The 21,519-nt window shown below is 50.0% G+C and overlaps 8 protein-coding genes across 8 annotated transcripts; 3 read left to right on the top strand and 5 right to left on the bottom strand.

Annotated features, from left to right (window-relative positions):
• Nucleotides 1-650: 650 nt before the first annotated feature.
• NECHADRAFT_105693 (uncharacterized protein) lies at nucleotides 651-1,986 on the bottom strand (the record flags this gene model as incomplete). Its single annotated transcript, XM_003047203.1, has 5 exons — nucleotides 1,728-1,986; nucleotides 1,197-1,616; nucleotides 814-1,148; nucleotides 730-755; nucleotides 651-677 (listed from the first exon to the last, which is right to left on the bottom strand). The coding sequence occupies exons 1-5, from the start codon at nucleotides 1,889-1,891 to the stop codon at nucleotides 651-653; spliced, it is 972 nt and encodes a 323-aa protein (XP_003047249.1). The 5' UTR covers nucleotides 1,892-1,986.
• Nucleotides 1,987-5,279: 3,293 nt separating this feature from the next.
• On the bottom strand, nucleotides 5,280-6,671 carry NECHADRAFT_54189 (uncharacterized protein; the record flags this gene model as incomplete). The annotated part of the gene is made up of 6 exons (XM_003047202.1): nucleotides 5,280-5,733; nucleotides 5,789-6,156; nucleotides 6,206-6,234; nucleotides 6,302-6,346; nucleotides 6,396-6,432; nucleotides 6,483-6,671. 6 exons carry the CDS (start codon nucleotides 6,669-6,671, stop codon nucleotides 5,280-5,282), a joined length of 1,122 nt encoding a protein of 373 aa, XP_003047248.1.
• Nucleotides 6,672-7,955: 1,284 nt separating this feature from the next.
• On the top strand, nucleotides 7,956-9,023 carry NECHADRAFT_53805 (uncharacterized protein; the record flags this gene model as incomplete). Its single annotated transcript, XM_003047385.1, has 1 exon — nucleotides 7,956-9,023. One exon carries the CDS (start codon nucleotides 7,956-7,958, stop codon nucleotides 9,021-9,023), a length of 1,068 nt encoding a protein of 355 aa, XP_003047431.1.
• Nucleotides 9,024-9,480: 457 nt separating this feature from the next.
• Nucleotides 9,481-10,571, bottom strand: NECHADRAFT_6315 (uncharacterized protein; the record flags this gene model as incomplete). Its single annotated transcript, XM_003047201.1, has 3 exons — nucleotides 9,481-9,877; nucleotides 9,992-10,208; nucleotides 10,280-10,571. Coding segments are annotated over 3 exons (906 nt in total), but the record flags the coding sequence as incomplete, so codon positions are not given.
• A 632-nt stretch (nucleotides 10,572-11,203) lies between these two features.
• Nucleotides 11,204-12,109, bottom strand: NECHADRAFT_16735 (uncharacterized protein; the record flags this gene model as incomplete). The annotated part of the gene is made up of 1 exon (XM_003047200.1): nucleotides 11,204-12,109. A coding segment is annotated over one exon (906 nt), but the record flags the coding sequence as incomplete, so codon positions are not given.
• Nucleotides 12,110-12,972: 863 nt separating this feature from the next.
• NECHADRAFT_87709 (uncharacterized protein) lies at nucleotides 12,973-14,624 on the top strand (the record flags this gene model as incomplete). The annotated part of the gene is made up of 5 exons (XM_003047384.1): nucleotides 12,973-13,140; nucleotides 13,243-13,445; nucleotides 13,499-13,818; nucleotides 13,869-13,994; nucleotides 14,044-14,624. 5 exons carry the CDS (start codon nucleotides 12,973-12,975, stop codon nucleotides 14,622-14,624), a joined length of 1,398 nt encoding a protein of 465 aa, XP_003047430.1.
• Nucleotides 14,625-17,941: 3,317 nt separating this feature from the next.
• Nucleotides 17,942-19,569, bottom strand: NECHADRAFT_54014 (uncharacterized protein; the record flags this gene model as incomplete). Its single annotated transcript, XM_003047199.1, has 4 exons — nucleotides 17,942-18,108; nucleotides 18,161-18,325; nucleotides 18,382-18,886; nucleotides 18,922-19,569. The coding sequence occupies 4 exons, from the start codon at nucleotides 19,567-19,569 to the stop codon at nucleotides 17,942-17,944; spliced, it is 1,485 nt and encodes a 494-aa protein (XP_003047245.1).
• Nucleotides 19,570-20,146: 577 nt separating this feature from the next.
• NECHADRAFT_54109 (uncharacterized protein) lies at nucleotides 20,147-21,352 on the top strand (the record flags this gene model as incomplete). Its single annotated transcript, XM_003047383.1, has 1 exon — nucleotides 20,147-21,352. The coding sequence occupies one exon, from the start codon at nucleotides 20,147-20,149 to the stop codon at nucleotides 21,350-21,352; it is 1,206 nt and encodes a 401-aa protein (XP_003047429.1).
• Nucleotides 21,353-21,519: the final 167 nt, after the last annotated feature.

Here is a 21,519-nt window from a genome sequence, read left to right as displayed (position 1 = left end):
ACTACGAGGGGAAATTATACGCAGGCTAGTACGGAGTAAGAAGATTCGTAATTTGAAGTGCGGCCATATGCTCGGAACTCGCACATCCTCGGGGTCCGAAAAGTGTGGCACCGGCACCTCAAGTCGTGTCCAGAACGTCTTGGCATTGTATATAGATGAGCGTACAGCTGAAATAGCTGACTATCAACTAGATAATAGAGAGGACGTAATTGTAATCAAAATAGTTGATTGTCTGAAGGGAGTGGTATACCTATACCTCGGATGAATTAACGTGTCGACATCAACTCGACTCTACTCTGCTAGCGAGCCAACCATGGGCAACACTGACTTGTGGGCTTCTGATGGCACGAGATAGATAGAGAGCTTGTCTTTGGAGTTGGAGAACTGAGACTTTGCGGTCTCGATAATGTCGCTGCCTGCTGCTTCGGGGGTGACGTCTACTTCGAAGTATTTGTGACCGGCTCTGCCTTCCTTTGAGCGATAGGACCTATAGGATAGATAGTGCACGTACTTGATTACAACTGACTAATAGTAGATAATATATTCTCGGTTTGGAAATTTGACTTTGATTATAAAAAGACCCCTTAAAGGTTTCTATTCTCTAATCTCTATTCTAGTACATCAATTCACATGTTCTAAGTTCAACACGTCTATTTCGCAATCTCTACACCTCCAGTCTAATAAAACGTCAGCTCCAGGTCTTCACTTTGTACTCAGGCTATGACTTACAGCTCCCATGGCCTTCTTGAGGTCGCCTAAAAGAGTCATGTTAGCAAACATCAATAGCAATCTCCCCGACAGAGCGATACTCACCGTAAATGGCAAACTGGCCGGCCGACATGGCGCCAACCATGAAGAGACGGGCACCAATTCCGCTAAAGGAACCACGCAGGCCCAGTTCCCTGCCGATCTTGATCAACCTGCTAGTGTTGCTCTCACCTGGAAGACCCTTAGTCTTGTTAATCTTGGAGAGCATGGTGTCGGCTGGCTGCGAGACGATGGCGGCCGCGAAACCAGCAATCAGACCAGAACCAAGGTTGATGGCAGTTTGCATGCCGTCGCTTGTCTTGGCCTTGTCGAAGAAGTTGCTGTATGCGAACTCGGAAACTTTCTCGTAAAAGACGAACTTGGTCATCGTATACGGGACCCTAAACTCTATGAGTCAAGGCCAGAGGGGAAAGGTTGGCGGTACGTACTGCTTAAAGAGAATGGGACCAAAGCCAGAGTAGAAAGCAGCGAGGCCTTCCTGGCGAGCAATCTTTGTGAAGCCCGGCACAAGACCATTAGCAAACCCGGGGTCTGACACCAGCCGGATACGCGTGGCCTCTAGAGGGCAGAGGGCAATATCGGCAAAGAACTCAGCGGCTGCGCCAGAGACGCAATACACGGCGATACGGTTGTTCCTAGCGTTGTCGTAGCCGATCACGTTGATGGATTGTTGCTTAAAGAACTCATAGCCTCCGAACTTCAAGCCGCCCTGCAAGAAGTAGCCGGCCAATGTGGGGCCAATGCCAGTTAATAGAGCACCAGCACCTTCAGTCTGGATGACCTGACGGAAGCCGCCAATCATGCCGCGGTTATAGGTGGCTGGGTCAAGCTGGATGCGTGTCTTGACGCTGTGTCATGTTAGTTGTCAGTCTAGTATGGTTCTTTGTTGTCTCGAAGCTGATGGCTGAGGTCTTAAACGTCATCTTCTCGAGTATGTGAAATGTTGGTCTTCAACTTACACATCAACAGGCGTGAGGCCTCCATGAGTAACGGAGCAGCAAACGGCACCAGCAAAGGCGAAACGCGAGTAGAGGCCCAGGCCCGACAGTTTCTTGGGCTCTGTGCTGACGTCAGAGCGCTGTCTGAGCACGTCAAGATTGACGGTTGTCGCCGTTGCACTCATCTTGCCGGTGATAGGAATTGTTTAATTCAATGAAGAGAAGTGCTTCCTAAAACGAGGCTATTACACGCACTAGAGTTTCCCAGTTGAACAGACTTTGGGCCATGTCTTGAAAAAAGCAAGTTCAGGATGCGACCAACAGGGTCGATCCGAAAGTAGGTATTTATTAGGATCCCGGAAATTCTCGCGATTAGAACTCCCCGGAGCCCAATCAGGCCGAAAGCATTGCAAAATGATCAATCACCCTCGGTTGCCGAACCTCCAGCGCGATGTTACAGTTCCCGTTGCTGAGTTGGTCTTCAAACGGTACACGAGTCAAGCGAGCAGGGGCAAACGCGTCGCGTGAGTGGTGGATGGTTTAGTATGTGATGGATCAGGGTTGTCAACAATGATGAAATGAGTTAGCAATGGATCCTTTGGTGGGGACTGGGCGGTGATGTATGGCCGTAAGCGAGGATGGTCTCGATCTGAGGGATGGAACTTCGTGATAAAAACCGGCGGTCAGGCATTTTTCATTCTTGCTGGAAAGACTGCTGATTTTGCGTGTCAAAATACTTCAAGATTATCATCCATATACAATTAATTGGTTGCATGAACTATGCATGCAGCAGTCCGGGGCAGTGGGCCTAGTGGCGCTGTCAACGAAGGAACCCGGCTTCTGCTCTCGGAGCTCGTTGCAGGAGCCGCTCCCCGGACACCTATTCCCGACAAAGTTTGCATTATTAATTTCACATGCTCATGCCACGATTTAACCTCGGAGTTGGCGGGAATGGTTGTAGATGAGTTGCTAACCTTGTCGTCACTCCCCTCGTTGTGTGGTAACAACAGTTCTTCATAGCCTTCGTTGCGTTCTAAACCACCCTGCAGTTAAGTATGACGAACAAGAAGAAATCGCCTGCACCAGCACTCTCTTTAGTCGTGGTTACCAAAGCACAAGCTGACTCTCGTCCAAACCCTTCATAGAATTTTCCGCCCATGGGTGGCTAAACACACTGTTCTTCCGAAAAAATATGACAAGTGGCCGATGTCGACAGGTGACGACAAGAGGTTGACTTCTCTAACAAAACTCTAAGCTAACCTCAAATTCCTCGTTGCTATCCTATCCAAGACGTCGGTATCGGCGTCGCCAGCGGCTGTTTTGATCAACCACACCGTCACCTGTTACGATTTAGTGACTACACTTCAAGATGCAATGGCAACCAGTAGGTGAAACCTAGGCAGGGCGATTGGACTCAGGGCAACTAACAGTGAGAGCCAAAAACCAATTAGTATGGAATCTATGGAGTACTAGAAACCGATGTCGGTTATCCCGAGCTTTCGGAGAAATAATCTAAGACGGTTAGAAAATCTGCCTCAATCAGGCGTCTGCTGGAGAAGCCAAGTATAATCGCTTTCGTAAATAAGCAATTCGAATAGGCCCAGCGTAGTAAAACACTAACCCTAGGAAGTGCGATAGACCAATGGTAGGACAGCAATAGTCGTCGGTATGTATAGCGCTGCCAACCCCTGGGTGGTGTGATGCGGGAACTATAGCCTGACCAGGTTCGATCGATAGGATCATAACCCCAGGCCTATCGGTAATGGATGGCATGATACCCCCCCTCGAAGAATACGTCGAAATACCTTGTCAGAAACATCTTTTTCTAATCTTTTCTAATATCGCCTGGATATCTGCCAAATATGTCACGACAAAATTGGCTGAGATACCCGACATTGACGCCCCGCCATCCCCGTCGCTGGCAGAAGTCACCACTGGAGTTTTACGGGGTGCGAATTGGGCGCAGTTTGTAGACTCTAAAGAACGATGTGATGACCAGCAAAGCTAAAATGGAGCAACAGCAGGAGTCTGAACGAGACGAGGTAGATAATGGCTTGGTGCGAGGCGACAACGCAAACTCTACCGCCTCTTTGGTCTCGACGATTCTTGGATATAGTATCCTAAATGAGAGGAGATGCAGTATTGAGCGTGAAAATACTCAATATTGGTAAGAGTCACTAAAATGGACTTGTAGTGCGGAAATTTATACAAGAACAGGGTCTCGAATGGCGATTAGTCGAATACAGCTTTGGATATCAAGTGACTATATAGATGCGAAGCATAGACTCTTAGCCCACAGTGGCTTAGCTACCACGTCATGACACTCATTTATGGAGGGAAACTTCACAAAGTATCGTTGAAAAGGGTTGTACAGGTTCGTCCCTCTCGGCTCACGATGCGTAGATACAAGGACTCGGGCGCCATGCACTGTAGACGGCAGTGGACATTAGAATAAGAACAGGTATTGACCTTTGACTGGCCTTGGCACTTGGAGGAAACTAATCGAGATGAAAGAGCATGTATTCGGGCAATGTAAGTTCTTGGAGATAAGCCGGGATAGTAAGGTACCAAGCTGGCTTTGTCATAGCGAGTTTGCGGATGAGTTCCCCAGCACAAAAGTCATAGGAACCGACATCTCCACCATTCAACCTAGTTGGACTCCCCTAAACCTAGAATTGTAAAATCTTGATGTGAGTCTTCGACCATTAAAGCTAATCAATCGATCAAATCGATGATTGTGCCTAGGAGTGGACGTGCCAAGAAAACTCGCTCAACTTCGTGCATATGCGTATTTTAGTTGGGAGCGTCGCCGACTGACCTGCCCTTTATAAGCAACCTTATAGATGCCTCAAGCCAGGTGGTTGGATCGAAAGACACGAGGTCTCCGCGGATATCTGCAGTGACGATGGATCTGTCGTCCTACAACGGCCATGCGTCAATGGGGCAAATTTGCTTTGAAGGAGGGTGAAGGCTACAGAGGTCCTTTCCATCTTCGAGGATAAAATGCAGACTGGGGGCATGAAAGAAGCCGGTGTCATTGATATTGAAGAAGAGATCAAGGATGATGGATGGTAAATCTTGACCGAGATGATCCAACTAACGACTCTAGCTCCTCATTGGAGGATGGCCAAAGGATCCAAAGTTCAGGGAGGCTGGCCAATACTTCCAGGCTGCCATCCTATATGACATCGAGGGCACGTTGGTGTTTATGGCCAACTTTCTGGGCTGGTCGCAGAGGGAGGTTGATATGTTTGATGAGCGTTGCAGGCGGGAGATCAAGTCGAAGCAGAACCATGACTATTTCTTGCAAAAGGTCGTGTGGATGCAGAAGCCTGCAGCCGCTTGATGGACCCAAAGCAAGGGATTCGCACGAGGCTTGATACATAGCCCCGAGTTATTGGTCCTCCATCTTCAGCGCATTCCAGCTTAGCCCAGACTCCTTGGTAGATGTTGGCGAAGATATATTTTGTGAATATGATCACAATAGGTTGCGGTCGCTGGTGTCAGCCATCATCGGGAAATCTTGGCTCACTTTGGTGATTTAGCTATATAAACTGAACAAAGACATACTGTCTAGTGATGGGTAACTGTCCACCTTGTCTCAACCTTGATCTCGTCGTTTCGGCCGTGTGAAGAAGCAGTCAAGTTCTTCTCAGAGCCAGCCTCATCAGGGAACCCATTGACAGCATAATCGCGTTGGATACCCTCTGCAGGCCTGTAGTCTTCCATCTCCCACTGTGAGAGATTGGGGTCCCTAACAACAGTGCCCGACTTGCTACCCCCAGTCCTGCTTTGGTCCTTGAATCCTGTGCTTCTCTCGTCCGAGTACTCGGCCAGTCGAGACCCTCCCATGCGCTTCTTGTATTTGGCGTAGAACGGTCGAAGCATGGGGATGCTGACGCAGAGGATGGCTAGGTTTGGTTCGAGGATGAAGAGGAAGATGGTTGTAGGCATGGTTCCCGTTACGTTGCTGTTGAGATCGACGGTCGAGATGTAGATGAGTCGAAAGACGGCGCATACGACGCAGCTGTTGGAAGTGTTAGCCATGATGATGGGGAAGGGTATAAGTGGTAGAGACTTACGCCAAACCAAGAGCGAAACAAGAGGTGATACCAATCTTGTCCGCCCGACGCGTCTGCAAGTTCCAGATGCTATGCATCGGCATAGCCATAATGACCAAGTCGCCAATAGCATTAGTAGCAATCAACGACTGAATCATGGGAATGTATGCGCCGCATTTCCCCTGACCAGTCCACTGTGCCGAGACTGGGTTGCAGAGGAAGATGCATGAGGCGAGGTAGGAAACCATCCACATAAACACAAAGACGAGAGCGACTCGAGATGCCTTTTGCATAAAGGACGTGGGGAAGACACGGATGAAGAAGCAGAGCATGCTTGACTTGACTGAGGCGAGGAGTGTGACGTAGACGATTTGCATGCTGAATGTTAACTGGCGATGTTAGCAGGTGATGTCAGGGGGGGAGATCAATTGGTTGTACCTTGAGGATGAAGGGGATGTTGGCGGCGACTTGGAGAACATTAGAGTCAGTTCATCATCCATCAGACGCATACGCGTCATGTATCGAGACACTCACGTTCTGGGTATTTGGCCAAGTTGTAGCCGTTTCCCACTGGAGCAACTGCATACCGTCAGCATCACCTCTTTCTCCACACCATGGCAACACTCACAAACTCCTTGACAACATAACATTGCTACGCCCAAAGGCTACCTCTTTGTTAGCATGAAAGCAACACCAAGCCAAGAGTTGAACAAACCGTTGCAAAAATGACAAAGGCATCATCCCAGCCAATGCCAGGCCCCATGAGCCGACCAACAACTCTCAGAGAAACAACACATAGCACGATAAAGACAATGATGCAATTGATGATGAGCTCAGCCTTGACGTACCCCAGAATCGGGTAATAAATCTGCGGCGTAGTCGGAATCTCAAGCGTCGTCGACATGGCAAACAAAGGAAACAAATAATCAACCTCCTACAAAACGAAAAACTCGCGCGGCACGCGAAAAGGTCCGCATTGCTTTCCTTATATCACAAACTTGAACTCCTGCCTTTTGCCGATCATAACCCAAAGGCTCGGGCTCGACGGCAAATGTCGTCGGGATGCATGGAAGACGCATTGGAAAATTTGCTAGACTGTGGCTCTACCGTGGCGAGGCCAAGTTATTGCTTACGGGGTTCGTGAAACGGCTGTTCCTGGTGAAGGATCCACTATGGGGGTTACGTTGGGGAGGGATGTTCCCCGTTGGGATGAACCAAGCGGCCGGAGAAGGGGCCGTAAAGATGCTGGGGCCAGGTTTCAGCATGTTCTTGATGAGTTGACAACGTCTGCTCGCAACGTTTAAGATCAACGATATTGCATCGGGAGATGGGCTATAACGGGCATGATAAGGTTACGGGAGATGTTCGACGGTTTCTTCAAGGCTCAAAAGCTTGCTGAGGGAGATTACTCGTCTAACGGCCCGCTTCTAGGGCCCGTCCCTTAGTCTCAAGGAGTGACTGGTTCGCGTATGAAGAATACCCACTTGGACAATGATTCGTGCCGAGGCTAATGGACACCAGTGGTAACGGGAACGGGGCAAGTGCTCCAAAATGTCGGGTGTTTCTTGTCGAGGCTTCCATGTTTCGTCCCCTGGGATTGCCGATCTTGCACGACAATGGTTGGTGAGGCCGATGCAGGAACTAGGGGAACAGTGCCGGAGCTACTGGTTAATGCATTGGGAGGGGCGAAATAGCAGCCTGTTTGTCAATTGTCGTTGATTGAGTTTGATGCGAGTCATCTGGACCTCGGAGGTTTATAGAGTTTACGACCTTGCTGTTGGGAATGTTTCTTTGAAATCCTTCCCGTGCTATCCCCGTCACATGTTGGCCGTCATTACCGGCTGGTCGGGTTCTCTCTGCAATTCATGTCACGTCACATCTGCCAGGCTCCTCCTGCATGAACCAGGTTCACCAGGGGTTCCCTGCTAGCCCACACTGCCGATCCTCAAGTTCGCCGACTTGCGAGCTGCAAACCAGACTCGGAATACCCAAACAATTCGCCTGGTTAAACCAAGGCTTGCACAGGCCAACGGAGGGGATACAGATATAGTCTAGTCCAGACGAGGGATTGGATACCACCCTGCACTCCCTGCCGCGTCTTTCTATAAGTACCTGAAAGCAAACGAACAAATCTGGAGGATGCAACATCTCCACCAATCCCCTCAGCACCAAAAAAAAGATCATCATCATGGCCTCTTCCAAGACATACACTACCAAACAATGGGTCCTCGCCTCGAAGCCCACAGGGGCTCCCGTCCTTGAGGGTGACGATGCAACCTTCAAGCTCCAGACCGTCACCCTTCCTCCCCTGCAAGATGGCCAGATCCTCTGCAAAGTCCAGTATTTCTCCAATGACACTGGTTTGAGGAACTTTATCCAGAGCACCGTGGCACCTGAGCGATTCTACGTGCCTACTGTGCCTGTTGGCTCGCCTATGCGATCTGGTATCATCGCTGAGGTCGTTGAGTCTGCTTCGCCGACTTTCAAGGCTGGTGATCTCGTCATGGACTTTCACCTTGGTACATGGAGCGAGTATGTTATCCTAGACGCAGCCAATTCACAGGCTCTCTCGCCTCTTCCGGGCAACCTGCCCCTTACACATTATCTGGGTGCCTTTGGTGCATCCGGAATCGCCGCCTATACTGGCTTGTACATGGCTGGAGAGGCCAAGCCAGAGCACACGATTGTCATCTCAGCCGCAGCCGGCGCCACAGGATCCATGGCCATCCAAATTGCCGTCAAGATCCTCGGCGCCAAGCGCGTCATTGGCATCGCCGGCTCAGATGAGAAGTGCGCCTGGGTTAAGGAGGAGCTCGGCGCGCACGAGTGCATCAACTATAAGAGCCCAACCTTCCTTGAAGACCTCAAGGCTGCCACCCCTGATGAAGTTGACGTTTACTTTGACAACGTCGGTGGACACGTGCTCGACGTCATGTTGACGCGTATCAAGCGACACGGCACAATCGCTGTATGTGGCGCGGTTAGCAGCTACAACTCTGATGAGCCAATGGCACTGAAGAACTGGTTTGAGCTCATCTCCATGAGAATCACTATCCGAGGTTTTATTATGTTGGATTACATGGATAAGGTGCCCGCCATTCTCGGAGAGCTCATTGGTGCTGCTGCGGATGGACGTATTAAGCTGCACAACTCGGAGACTGTGGTGGAGGCTCCCATAGAGCAGCAGCCTGAGGTGTGGATGAGGCTGTTTAGCGGTGGAAACCAGGGCAAGCTTCTTACAAAGCTGATCCTTTGAGAGGTGATGGGATGTTCAGCGGCCAGACAGGCTCGTGATGTTGACAGGTGTAGGGTAATGAATTTATGGGTTAGAAGATGAGCCACAAAGATGGCGAATAAGCATAAGAAATAAGATATGAAAGCCTCACGGATGTCTGAAAGGGGTTTAATGCTTAAACATTACATATGTGTGACTTGAATTGGCGTCTCCAAAACGGGCTTATAGCATCCCCTGGGAGGTTGTGAAACTATGTTCGCTTGGGGGATACAAACCCTTCGTACAGTGTGAGAGAGAACAAATGCCACATATGTAATACAAGAGGGGATATCGTTGGGCTGGTTACACGACACTGTGAACTCCATACCCGTCATAGTGATCGCTATTCTGAACACTGGAATATCCTTTACTGTATAGCTCTGTACTTCCGGCCGTGAACAACAATGAACTGGAAGAAAACATGCTCTTGAAGCGACTCTTTCAGCGTTTTCTTGAACCGCTCAGCCCACTGTTTAGCCTCACTTGGGCTATAGTTGAGCCCACGGCGAAGGACCCGGCTCGATAAAGGCTCGATTGCCACCAGCAGAAAAAAGTAGAAAAGGGCCCCCATGTCTTTGAGTTTGGGGTCGTTTGACCACTTCCCCAGAGGGATGAGAAAGTCTTGCTGAGACACATCCTGAAAATCAGATAGCTCCAGCCCGGTCCTTAGATATCGCGGTGCATCAAGACTGATCCCGACAGCACCGAATGCCTGAGCTAGTGTCTGGAAGAATTCTGCTAGGGGACCTGTGTAAGGCTTGATGATACCATCGTCTTGGATACATGGGCACCAGAGTAGCTCCTGAAACTCTGCCAAGCCCCCGGGTTCCAACTCCCTGTCACACCACGCAAAATTGTCAGCAATTACCTCCGTAAGTGTGGAATGATGGAACAAAGTTCATCTGACTTGTGGTGCCGGAGGCAAACAAGTATCAGAAACTACTCCGTACCTCTTGATCCACGGAATAAATCTTGTCCAGTCATAGATAGCCATGGCCATATTGCGGCAGTGAATAACGTTAGGGTAGTAATCAGAACAAGCAAAGACTAGATTGTATGATGTTGTAAAATCATCGATGATAAATCTGCAATTGACTGGTACGTAGACAGGCTGGATGGGACTCAAGTCGATCCCTATCACATCTGCACGAGGATTACCATCCGCCACTAAATACCATGATTAATAGTGAGCAGGACTTGGGGGCGATTCTCTTGTCAAAATGAAAGTCCAGACTTACTGTCGATCGCCCACCATCCGATGCCCGTGCCAACGTCTAACACGCGACCCTCAAAATTCTCGACAGAGCCGAGAAGAGGCTTCCCACCGAGGATGCCATGCAGTACAAAATGGAACACTTCTTCTGCGTATGTCCAGGAGTCATCATTTGGCAGCATGTACTCTCTAGAAGCCATGTGATCGTAAGTGTGACCTTCTTCCCTGACAAAGACGAAAAAGCTGGATGTCAGGCTCGCTGTGGACACACAGGGGCCTGCTGAATAATCATCTCCAATAATGCCTTCCATGTCATTCTCACTTTGATGAACTAGATGATGTTCAACTGGGTCCGTGGGCACAACCGCCGCTGAATCGACGGATGACGAGCCTTGGATTGGCTCTACCCTTGGTAGAAGGCCTGATGATAAAAACGAATTGTTTGTTAGTGAGGGTGCTGATACCTCGAGCTTGAATTCAAATGCTCTCTTTGACACTGGTCGGTCGTCCTCGGCTTCAAATTGGGCACCACAATTTAGTTTTTGGAGACTGAGAGCGAGATCCGAGACGATAGAGGAATCCGTCAATGTTTCTGAGTATGCAAGGCGTTTCCTTCGCTCGAGTCCTGCTCTACTGTGAATAGGACGATGGATTCGAAAAAACAGTCGTTCTGCTCTTCTCATCCTCAACGCCATGCGAGTCGCGCCATGGCGGAAACTTCTTGACGCGGTTTTCATATCCTGCGAATGTCAGCTTCGAAGTGCGAGACAGTTGAATTGACTAGTACCTTGGTAGATATCTGGATAATGCTTCCCAGGCGCTCCAAAGTCTCCACAGCACTGCTTAATTGGCTTTGAGCTGTTTCAATACCATCGGAGCATTTCAGCGAGGCCTCTGGCTCAATAGGGCTTGTTCCTAGCCCCATAGACAATACATTTTTAGGCATAGCGGCCGGTAGATTGGCCAGGAGCTCCTTCGCATAGGCGGCAGCCGCAGCAGCTGCAGACCCCTGCCACCGATTGTTCTTGTGAGAGTCTGCGTAGTCGCTGATGCCACGGACAACGAGGCAAGGGAAGTTGGCGTCAACTAGACCGGCCGCCTCCATTTCGAAGCACACCGCACCAAGTTCCCGGGCCAAGCGGTCTCGAGTCTTCCCGTGTTTTATGACCTGATTGCCTGAAGCGATCTTGCCGTAGTGAACTTTACAGCGTCTTTCAAATCGAGGCGGCCTGGGGAAAAGCCAGGAGATGTCGCAGCGGCCACATTGTACGACGTTTCCATCGTTTGGTTCTTCGACATGGTCGTAGGCAGCGTCAAAGAGCTGGTCCTGCCCCTCAATAGGGCGAGCGTACCTTTTTCGTACAGATGGATGACGCTTTAGCATCTCGGAAACAATATCAAAGATTCGTCCTCGTCGCAAATTGTGTCGTTCACGTAGACTTTGGACGGCAATTTTGAGGTTTTCTGGCGGCGACTTGCCTGAGCCACCTGTCCGCTCGAACTTGCCGCCTTTCACCGTCTTTCCGAGATCGTACTGCACAACTGAATCGCCAACGACGACATCGCCGAGCCGTATATCTGCATCACTAGTTGGAACACCGCCCCCAATGCCGACCATGAGTCCGGACTGGATGTTTGGAAAGCTCCGGAGCATGTGGCTGGCCACGGCGGCAGCCTTGGCAGTGCCATAACTGGGGAGACATACCATGACGACGTTGTGGTGTCCTATCCTGCCGAACGTGTAGGTGTTCCTATCTCCAGGTCCGACAGGTAGTATGCCATGCTCTTCATCGAGCATTGCTGTTGCTGCACCAAGCTCAAGGGGCAGAGCGCACACCCAGCCGACCGTGTAGTCATGGTGTGACAGGGACTTTCCTTCAGCTGTGAAAGTGGTTTTCTGCGGCTTTGGGAGTGTAGCCGGCCTTGGGCCCTCAAGGGCTGTCTCAGTTGTCCATGCATTCATAATGAAAGGCCTAGCCTGTCAACCTGAGGAGTGAAAACCTGGTAAACAGTGTATTGGGAAAGAGCTGGAGAAATGTGAATTGAAGCTGAACATGGTGGATACCTCACCGCCCGCGTTAGACATCAGGCTCTCAGCAGAAGGCAAATGTGCGACAAGGGTTGCCTTTTTCTCACAGGCCAGGGTCTGTATGTAAGCTAAGCCAGAATTAAGATTGTCTTTTGTGCAGGTTCTTGGACTGAGCTGAGCCACAAAGAGTTGTGACAGGCACAATGTACTCTTTCTTCATGTATATAGATAAGCTTGTTCATTTCTGCCTTCGTTCGATACGTATCGACATAATGCATGTCGGCAAATGCCTCGGGGACAGCCTGCATCAATAGTTCAAAAGTTGATGGCTGTGCACAACCACCAAAAAAAAATGCGCCTCACGCACAACCTACTGTGGCTGGAACGGCTGATCGGCACCCTGCAGACAATCAACGCTGAGCCATGCCCTCCCTTGAGTTTCAGCTAGAGCCTGATTAGTCCCTTGCCTTGGATTCTAGGCCATAATCTCCCCCATCCCGCAGCTGAGGTTGAAAATGAGCCACCCCTAGACCTCGCTATTGGTTCTAGACGCCTTCAGCTGCAGCTGTGGCTGGCTCCCTCCCACGTCTGTGTAAATCAGGCTGGCGCTTAAGAAAGAGGGGAACATGAACTCCCCTCTTTGCAATCTTGACTCTGTAATCTTTTTTCAGAATCAGCAGAGAAAAATCATGACTTCGTACTACGGTCATAGGGCGAGTCCCGTCAACTTGAACGCGCCGAATGACGACTATAGTCAGGACGTCGACACTTCCAAGATCGTCGTCGACGCCCCCACGTTTACGAACCTCCCTGAGAGCTGCGACAAGTTTCGTATCCTGGTCATTGGAAAAGCTGGGGTAGGAAAGTCGACGATATGCTCGACCGTGTTTGGTGTGCCCCCGGAAAAGGCGAGTAGCAGTTCAACATGAAACGCGCATGCGACTGACAGCAGGGAACAGACAGGTGTCAGTCACCGTACTGTCGGGACGAAGAGGGAAAAGGTCTGGCACCCGATTACCTTTCCTGGCGAGAATGAGAACCTCGTTCTGCACGACTCGGGCGGCTTCGAGGCTGGCGACTTGAAATGTGTCGACGAGATCCATTCGTTTATCAAGTACCGCCGGGAGCAACCCAACCTCGCAGATCAGCTGCACTGCATCTGGTGAGTCCCTATGCTTGATCCTTATCGCTTTTACTAACCCCTGCGCGCTCCAGGTACTGCATCAGCTGCCGTTCGAACCGACCGATCGAAAGTGCCGAGAAGGAATTCTTCCTCAACGCCGACGTCGGCGACATACCAGTCGTCGTCGTCTTTACACAGTTTGATACCTTGGTTGATGACCACTTCTGCAAACTGCTGCGCCGACGCCAGCGTACTCGTGGCAAGGCAGTCGACATGGAACAGCTCGAGAGAGATGCCATGAATGCTGCTATCGCTGATTACGACTCGGACTATCGCGGACAATTTGAACGAGAGTTTGGACGGCGGTTGCGTGTCGCTATCATCAGACTCAGCATGCCGCAGACAGATGATGGTAGGAATCGATGCTCGGTTATATCATGTGCTCAGGCTAACGTTTTGTAGGCGAACCCTTGGAGACAACTGGCGTTGATTCCTTGGTAAAGGAAACTAGAGGGATGCTGCTTGAAGACGGACTGAAGCTTCTGTGGACGGCAGCACAGTGTCACTCCGCAGACATGAAATTGAAAGGTAAAGCAGAGTCACTCCTCCCTGTAAATCTACATCTAACTTTTTTCAGAATCAATCAAACTGGGTATGGACGTCTTTTGGAAAGCAGTCGGTACCTCTTCAATCCCCTTCATTCCCTTTGTAGGTGCCACAGCCATCTACAGCGCCTTCATCAAAATTCTCAAGACCATCAACACCATTTGGGGCATCCCTAGCTGCACACCTCTTCTCCATGACTCTAAGGTCCGTAACCTCTTCCTTCAAGGCTGCTTCGACGCTTCAGCAGGAGACATTCTCGGCTCCAAGTTCCTCATGGCACTCAACTTCTTCGGGCCATTAACAGCAGCTCAAACAGCAACAATCATTCTCAAGATGATTGCCGGCATTTCTCTCATCTATGAGAAGCTGTTCTGGTACATCAAGAACCACCCCGATAGGGTTGTGAGCCCAGCCACCATCGGCCGCATGGTGACCGAGTTCAGAAGAAGCCAGGGACAAAGGAACATGTCAGCACGATTGACCTTTCGGATTCATCTCGGAAACTGTTATGACAAGGCGGCGTGCCTAGCTGAGCTGGAGGAGGCTGTTGAGGCGGGTCGGAGTGCGATGGGCAAGGAGGGGATGAGGAAGAAGACGATTGTTGACAAATGACGATGATACCATGTATTTCTTTTCAATATCTGTTTTTTGTTTTAGCTTTCAATATCATTGATAACTTTCCATCTCAGTATAGGTCTGACATTGCTATGCTCTGTCGGACGTGTTATGGTCCCAACGTCACATCTACAGTGAATCTTATTAGTTCTATAGGTACATAGGTAGCTTAATAGGTCCATGAACCAACGCCCTTGATAAAAAGAGCTCCCTCTGGGAAATGCGGGCTAATATCAGGCCGAGCCGGGATCAGATTGGGCAGGAATAATTAAGTTGGGTAGCTACTCTTGAGTCCTGGTGCCATTGAGGTCAAGCGGAACTTTTCATCAACAACTAGTCATCATCCAGCAACCACTCGTATACCTCACAGTAGCGGAAGCCGTTTCCTATCCTGCCCGCACTGATGACCTCGAGTTCCTCCTTCTCACACAATGCACCGTGGAAAGCCACAGTCTCGTCTATTTTTTTGCTCGATGGATTTGGTGATTGGGATCGGGCGGACGAGAACCCGGCCATCTTCGACGCCAAGTTCTACGAGGAGGCAAGGACGCAGACTCAGCCAGGGTTTAGCGATGATGCGGGGGCTCCGAATCATAGCAAACGTGTGCGGCCAAAGATCGCCATTAGCCATGTCATGTTGTTCGAAAGGTTCAGAGATGTTATCGAGAGGAAGGCCGTGGGGTGGGTGGCATGGTTGGGCGTGGATTGGGGCGAGAGCCAAGAGTTTTGCCTAGGGTGACGAATATTTAGTAGTAATAGTATGGGTCAATTCAAACAACTTCTAAGGGCAACAGTTTATATCCAATTGCGAAACCGAGCTAACGTATATAGAGCAACCTATGTCTATTCCTACATAGACGTGTCGGTATCTGACTGAATCTGGCCCCATTGCGGCCAAGCATCTAGGTCTCCATCCATGATAAACATCTCTGACCCAATGAAGTCAGGATACAAGAAGGAGATATCGCTTGGAAGAGAGATATCTCCGACCGGGAAAACGACAGTGTTGTCTCCGGCTAAGGAGCCACTTGCTGTCAAGGCAAGAGGCTGAAAGTTTGGTCGAAGTTTCTTAAACTGGGCTGAAACGATATCACCCAATATGTGGGCAGCATGGCATGGCAGGCCAATGGTTTTGAGCCAGTTGATAAGATTAAAGATGAGGTTATCAATGCTGGAGATGTCAAAGTTGGCTGCTCGTAGCTTCGACTCGTATGTGCGGACGATGCGGCATAGCGTGAGGGCCGAGAATGTGACGATGTGGTATATGTGATCTGTTAAATGCCGGGTACGTTCATCGGCTTTATCAACAGCTAGATTGATGATGGCTTTGGAATGCCGTATCATGTCTTCAAGGATAGAATTGTGCATGACGGATTTGGGCGACTTGAGTGATTGGTAATAGGTGAGAAGATGAGCAAAATGGAAGCCCATCTGGAGGAACTGAGAGCGAGGTCCGTCTTGACCGAGTGAGTTAGCGAGGTAGTCCGAAGTTTCGTCAGAGATAAACGTACGATATAAACCTGTCCATGCTCGCTGCCAGCTTTGGAGAGCCAGCTTGGTGTCTTCCAAGTCTATTTGAGGACGACCACACTTGTTGTAGATGATCCAGTACAGTTCAACTTCAGCTACCATTCTTGATTCATAATTAGTGATCCCATCGAACTTGACAAGCTCAAGGCAGCGATCAATCTGAGTCTGGTTCAATAGTGAGTGTCGGCGAGTACCAACGCAGTATCTTCGAATATTAGTAATTGCCTCTAGGGAAGCTGTGGTGGCGCTTACTGGAGATGAGCAACGCAGAGGTGATTCCATAAGCACCAAGAGTCGAACTGCAGTCGACTAGGTCCTGACAACGACCCCGGTCTGAGGACCTCTGAGAAAAGCGGACTTGCCAGGGCTTGCTGCAAAGCATATCCGGTCAGCAACCAGCTATCAATGCTCAATGGTAGTTGACCAATAGTCGTAGACCATAAACTCAACACAAGAGAGGCCTGAAAGAACTCGATTGTTTGAGGCACGTCCAGCAGTGATGACGCGACGAGGCGTTTTGCTTCTTCGAATAGCCGAGGAGCCAGCTTGTCCGCGAGTTCTTGCGTTGTGTGCCTGACTGCGATCAAGAAGATACTACAGAGTAGTAGCGGAGACTTTTTCACTTGCAGCAGAAGGGTCTCTGTTGGCAGATCTTCCGGGAGCCGGACCCATCGATTGTAGTGAAAGTGAAACCTAGTTTCTTGGATTAGCTCTTGCGGGTGCTCATACGAAAGCCGACCTAGACGTACAGTTCCAGGAGGGAGTGGGCGGTTGATAAGGAGATGAGTCCTGATGAGATGACGTCGGATTGAAAAACATGATGAACGGCCTGTTCTGGCGAGTGTACACCAGCATCGGTAGCGGCATCCCTGATCAGGAAGACTGGTGCTGGATCAAGATCAGGTGCAGTAACGGATTCGCTGGATCTGATTGGGCGTTGTGTCTTGTTTGAAGTGCCGCTGAGTTCATCGAGTCGAGAATCTAATCGATCTACCAGAGCCCCAACAGTCCTCTCCAATCGTTCAAGTCTAGTTCTCGGTATCAATGACTGGTGTTCACCTCTTGAAAATGTGGTCAAATGTACCTTTCATCAACGGAGCTCGTTGGGCGTGGGCTTTCCAAAGTTTCATCAGAGTTCCGCCGTCGATGGGTCCCAATTGGAGAACGAGATGGCCTATAAGTGTTCCGACAGTCCAGGGAGCACGGTTGACACAGCGTTCTGCATCGAAGGCAAGTACCCTTGGAGTCATCCGAGGCATAGCAACGAGTTTTGTATTTGCGACAAAGGTCACATGCCTTTGAGGCTCTGCCAGATCGCAACGGAGGCATTTCGCCTTATGTTCAGGTTGTAGCGGGACAGAGGCAGTATTGAACTTGTTGATGGTAGTTGAGCGATGGCGACCTTTCAAGGGATATGTCGTGCTCATTGATCACGTGATCGCTGGAGATAAGGAACTCTTAGTCCAAGTGCCTGCGGCCGCAGATTGCACCTTAAGATACCGATGTGCTGGTTAACTTTGCGCTAACGAACTGATAAGAGATTTAAGATCTCCCAAGACAGTCTCAGCCCCGATTGGACACCAGGGTTCCGTCACTCAGCTCAAGCTTCAGGAAGTACAGGCATAACGCAATCTATTGTTTAACCCAAAATATCTATACTAGCTATCAAAGACCTATGAATATGATCCACCTAGACTTGAAAACACCTGCTGTTGGGTAGCTTCTCGAATCTACGTCGTTGTGCCAAATCCTCTCACCCAACTTCACATGCCCAGGAAGATTGTCTATTTACCGCCCGTTTCCTCAGCGGGAGCAACTTGAAACTCAGCCTCGACACCAGCGTCGCCATGATCAAACAAGCGGTAAAGCAACTTCCAGACCAAGATCACAACTGCTGCAGCGATGGTGCACCCAGCAGCGATACTCAATCCTCGGGTGTATCGAGGAGCATCTAGACATGTTAGAAGAGGTTACAGAAACGCTGTGGGTCGGAGATATCCCACCTTGTGCCCGAAAGAGCTGATTTCCAGGGAAATTGGCAAGCTGGATGCTCATCACATAAGCTGCCAGGGCGATAGGGCGCTTGTAGTCTTGCATTTTCGTCGTGAGCCATGCTGCACTAATCGCTTGCACACAGCCCATGCCCATTTGAGTCCAAACAACTCCTCCTGCAGAGAACAGCATCAATACCTACGATTTAGGTCAAGATAGAGGGCTTTCTTACCGTAAAGCGTCCATTTACTGACGTTGTCAGGTGCCAATGCCAGCCAGAGCAAGCCAGCTGCACCCCAAAGATATCCTACAGCGATGTGGAACCCCCGCTCACGGAACTTGTCGCTGCTGAACGCCAGAGACACAGACCATATCAGGGCGCAGACGCTTCCAACAGAGTTGAGCCCGTTGGCCTGGAGGGAAGTGAACCCAAGAGACTTGATGATGGACGGGGCATATGTGTTCATCGGTGAGATCATGACCATGGAGAGCAGGGCGGCCACGAGATGACCATACAATCTCCAATCCATGAACGTTTCGAGTATGTGGGAAGGCAGCACTGGCTTTCCGTATCGAAGAGCTTTGGTAGGATCGTTGCGGATGACTCGTGTCACGAGGATCGATGCTTCTCGCTCGGTAAAGATGTTGAAGGACCTGCCAAAGAAGGATTTCGGTTTGGCCGCAGAGTGGGGGAAGTACAGATAAGCTAGAACTCCGAGGAAACAAGTGAGGACGCCCTCTGTAAGTTGTTAGTATTGAGGGGAACAACCACTGGGGACTTTGTAAACTTGCCGATGAGGAACAGCCACTGCCATCCTTGGAGGCCGCCTCTTCCTCGAAGAGAGAGCAAACCGATGGATAGGGGCCCACCGAGAGCACCCGCGAAACTGTTGGAAGCCCAGAAAATGGAGTATCGCAGTGCAAGCTCGTTGTTTGTATAGTATTTCGAGATGTAGAGTGCAAAACCGGGGATATATCCACCTTCGAGGGCTCCAACGAAGAACCGAGCAGCATAAAGTCCGGCCGCGTTCTTGAGAAACATCTGTGACCAGGTTGCAATGCCCCACAGGAACATTGTAATCGGAAGAAACCTCTCTGGGCCCATGTACCTGCTGATCAGGTTGAAGGGCAGCTCAGTAACAATGAAACCCACGGTGAAGAGAGTCTGGGCCAAGTTGATGTCCGAGTTGTCAATGTTGATGTCCTCTCGAAGAGTGTCGGTCAAGGCATTGCCGACGTTGGTGCGATCAAACTGAAGAAAGCAAAAGCAGAGGACGATAAAGGGGAGAATGCCAAAGTCAACCTTGAGCAATGCTCTCCTGGTTTCTCCGGGTTCAATGTTGAGGGTGGCATCGTAACCGGGCACATTGATGGCTTCATCTATAATGATGCCGGCGTGCTCTGATGTTTGATGCAGCATCGGATTGCCCTTTTCAGAAACAGAAGACATATTTTCAGCGGTATTAAAGAGTAGATCGCCTATTGAAAAGATTGGGCGCTGGTTGTTGCTCTACATTTTCTTCTTACTGGGCTACTCGCAACTTTATAACTGGATGTTTTGGAGATGCTATTGCGAGTGTACAAATCAAGCCATGAATTGACATCGCGGCGATAATGGCGTGCTGGCCATGCTTCACCTATGAAAAGGCCTTATCAACCTTATCATCCTGGCGCCCTGAAGTTGGTGCCGGCGGGATCTTATCAAGCCGACGGCATGCCGACGGTAAACCGGCGGTATGCCCCGGGATGCCGTCGGGACACTGATAACCTACCAAGCAAGCTGAATTGCGCAAGGAATCTTCATTAAAAAATACGCTCTTAAGTAAATTAATCGCAGGCTCTTGAAAGGAGTACAAGTACAGAAGAATTCCATAAGAGCGAGTACGAAAACACCTTTTTTCTTGGCTTGCACAAATCACCTCTCCCATTCGCTACATCTTTACACCCTAACACATCCCCCCATTAAACTCAACTTCGCCCACATTTCCGTCCCTCAAATGGAGCAAAACACGCTCAAAAGGAGAGGTGTTGGTCTCACCGGCGTTGACAAACAACGCTCCTTTGGCGGCTACACTCTGTTCTGTCCCCTGACCAGCGACACTGCCCATCTGGTTGACATCGATGGAAACGAAGTTCATTCATGGAAGCTACCCGGTAGAATCGGTCGCCATGCCAGGATTCTCCCCAACGGAAATCTTGCCGTCAACACACTCCGACCTGCCCTAAAGAAAACAACCAGCGATGGAGGCCCATTTCCTTTCCCCTTCTTCAACAAGTACGGTGGTGGCATCATGAGCGAGCTGGATCCTGACGGCAAAGTTGTCCGTCAGTTCACTGATCCACTGGGTCATCATGATCAATACCACTATGGTGATGGTCGTATCCTGTATACCAGCCTTGAGGCTCTCTCCCGTGAAGAGTCAGCCAAGGTGGTTGGTGGAGTACCTGGGACAGAGATTGACGGTATTACTTACGCGGACACCATCAATGAGGTTGATGAAAAGGGAAACCTACTCTGGCACTGGAAAGTATCTGAGCGGTTACCTCGAGATGAGTTTCCTCTTCAGCCTCACTACACTCGCGAGCACTATCCTCTGATCAACTCGGTACTCCCCATGCGAGATGGAAAGCACATCCTCGCATCTATGCGGTCCGTCTCTGCTGTTGTCATCATAGAGAGATCCACAGGAAACATCGTCTGGAAACTCGGACCAGAAGTCCTTGCACAGCAACACAACGCTACTGAGCTGGAGAACGGCAACATCCTCATCTTTGACAACGGCGCCTTTCGCAACGGCGAGTCAATCACCTACACCCGTGCCATTGAGGTGGACAGGACAACAAAGGAGATTGTCTGGGAGTATCGGGATCGTTCACAGATGCTCTACTTCTTTACTCCCTTCATGGGCAGCGCTCAGAGGCTCGCCAACGGGAACACTTTGCTGTGCGAGAGTGGCTTTGGACGAGTATTTGAAGTCACCAAGGATGGATATATCTGCTGGGAGTACGTCAACCCGCACTTTTCCCCATATCCTGATGAAGTGACTGCAAAAATATTTCCGGGAGAGTCAAATGCTCTGTTTCGCGCGTACCGTTACTCGGAGGAGGAGATTCCCTGGCTTAGGAAGAAGCTGGCAAGCTCAAAGGGGGCAGAGAAGGCGGCGGCATCGGGAGTGCTAGGTAGTGTTTGCAGGCAGCAGTAGCACATTGAGAGCATGCCAATCTAAATGTCTCACAATATCACCCATCGGTTGAGCTGATAAGGACGCGTTCTAAACTACAATCCATAGAGTTGACCCAAAAAAAAGAACTGAGACCAGTGTGTACTGGCCAGCACAGACTACAGCAGACGAATACGGGCTTGATGCCT

This window comes from Fusarium vanettenii, assembly GCF_000151355.1.
Source record: "Fusarium vanettenii 77-13-4 chromosome 12 genomic scaffold NECHAsca_15_chr12_5_0, whole genome shotgun sequence".
NCBI lineage: Eukaryota > Fungi > Ascomycota > Sordariomycetes > Hypocreales > Nectriaceae > Fusarium > Fusarium vanettenii.
This window is presented reverse-complemented; position numbering and strand designations above follow the sequence as displayed.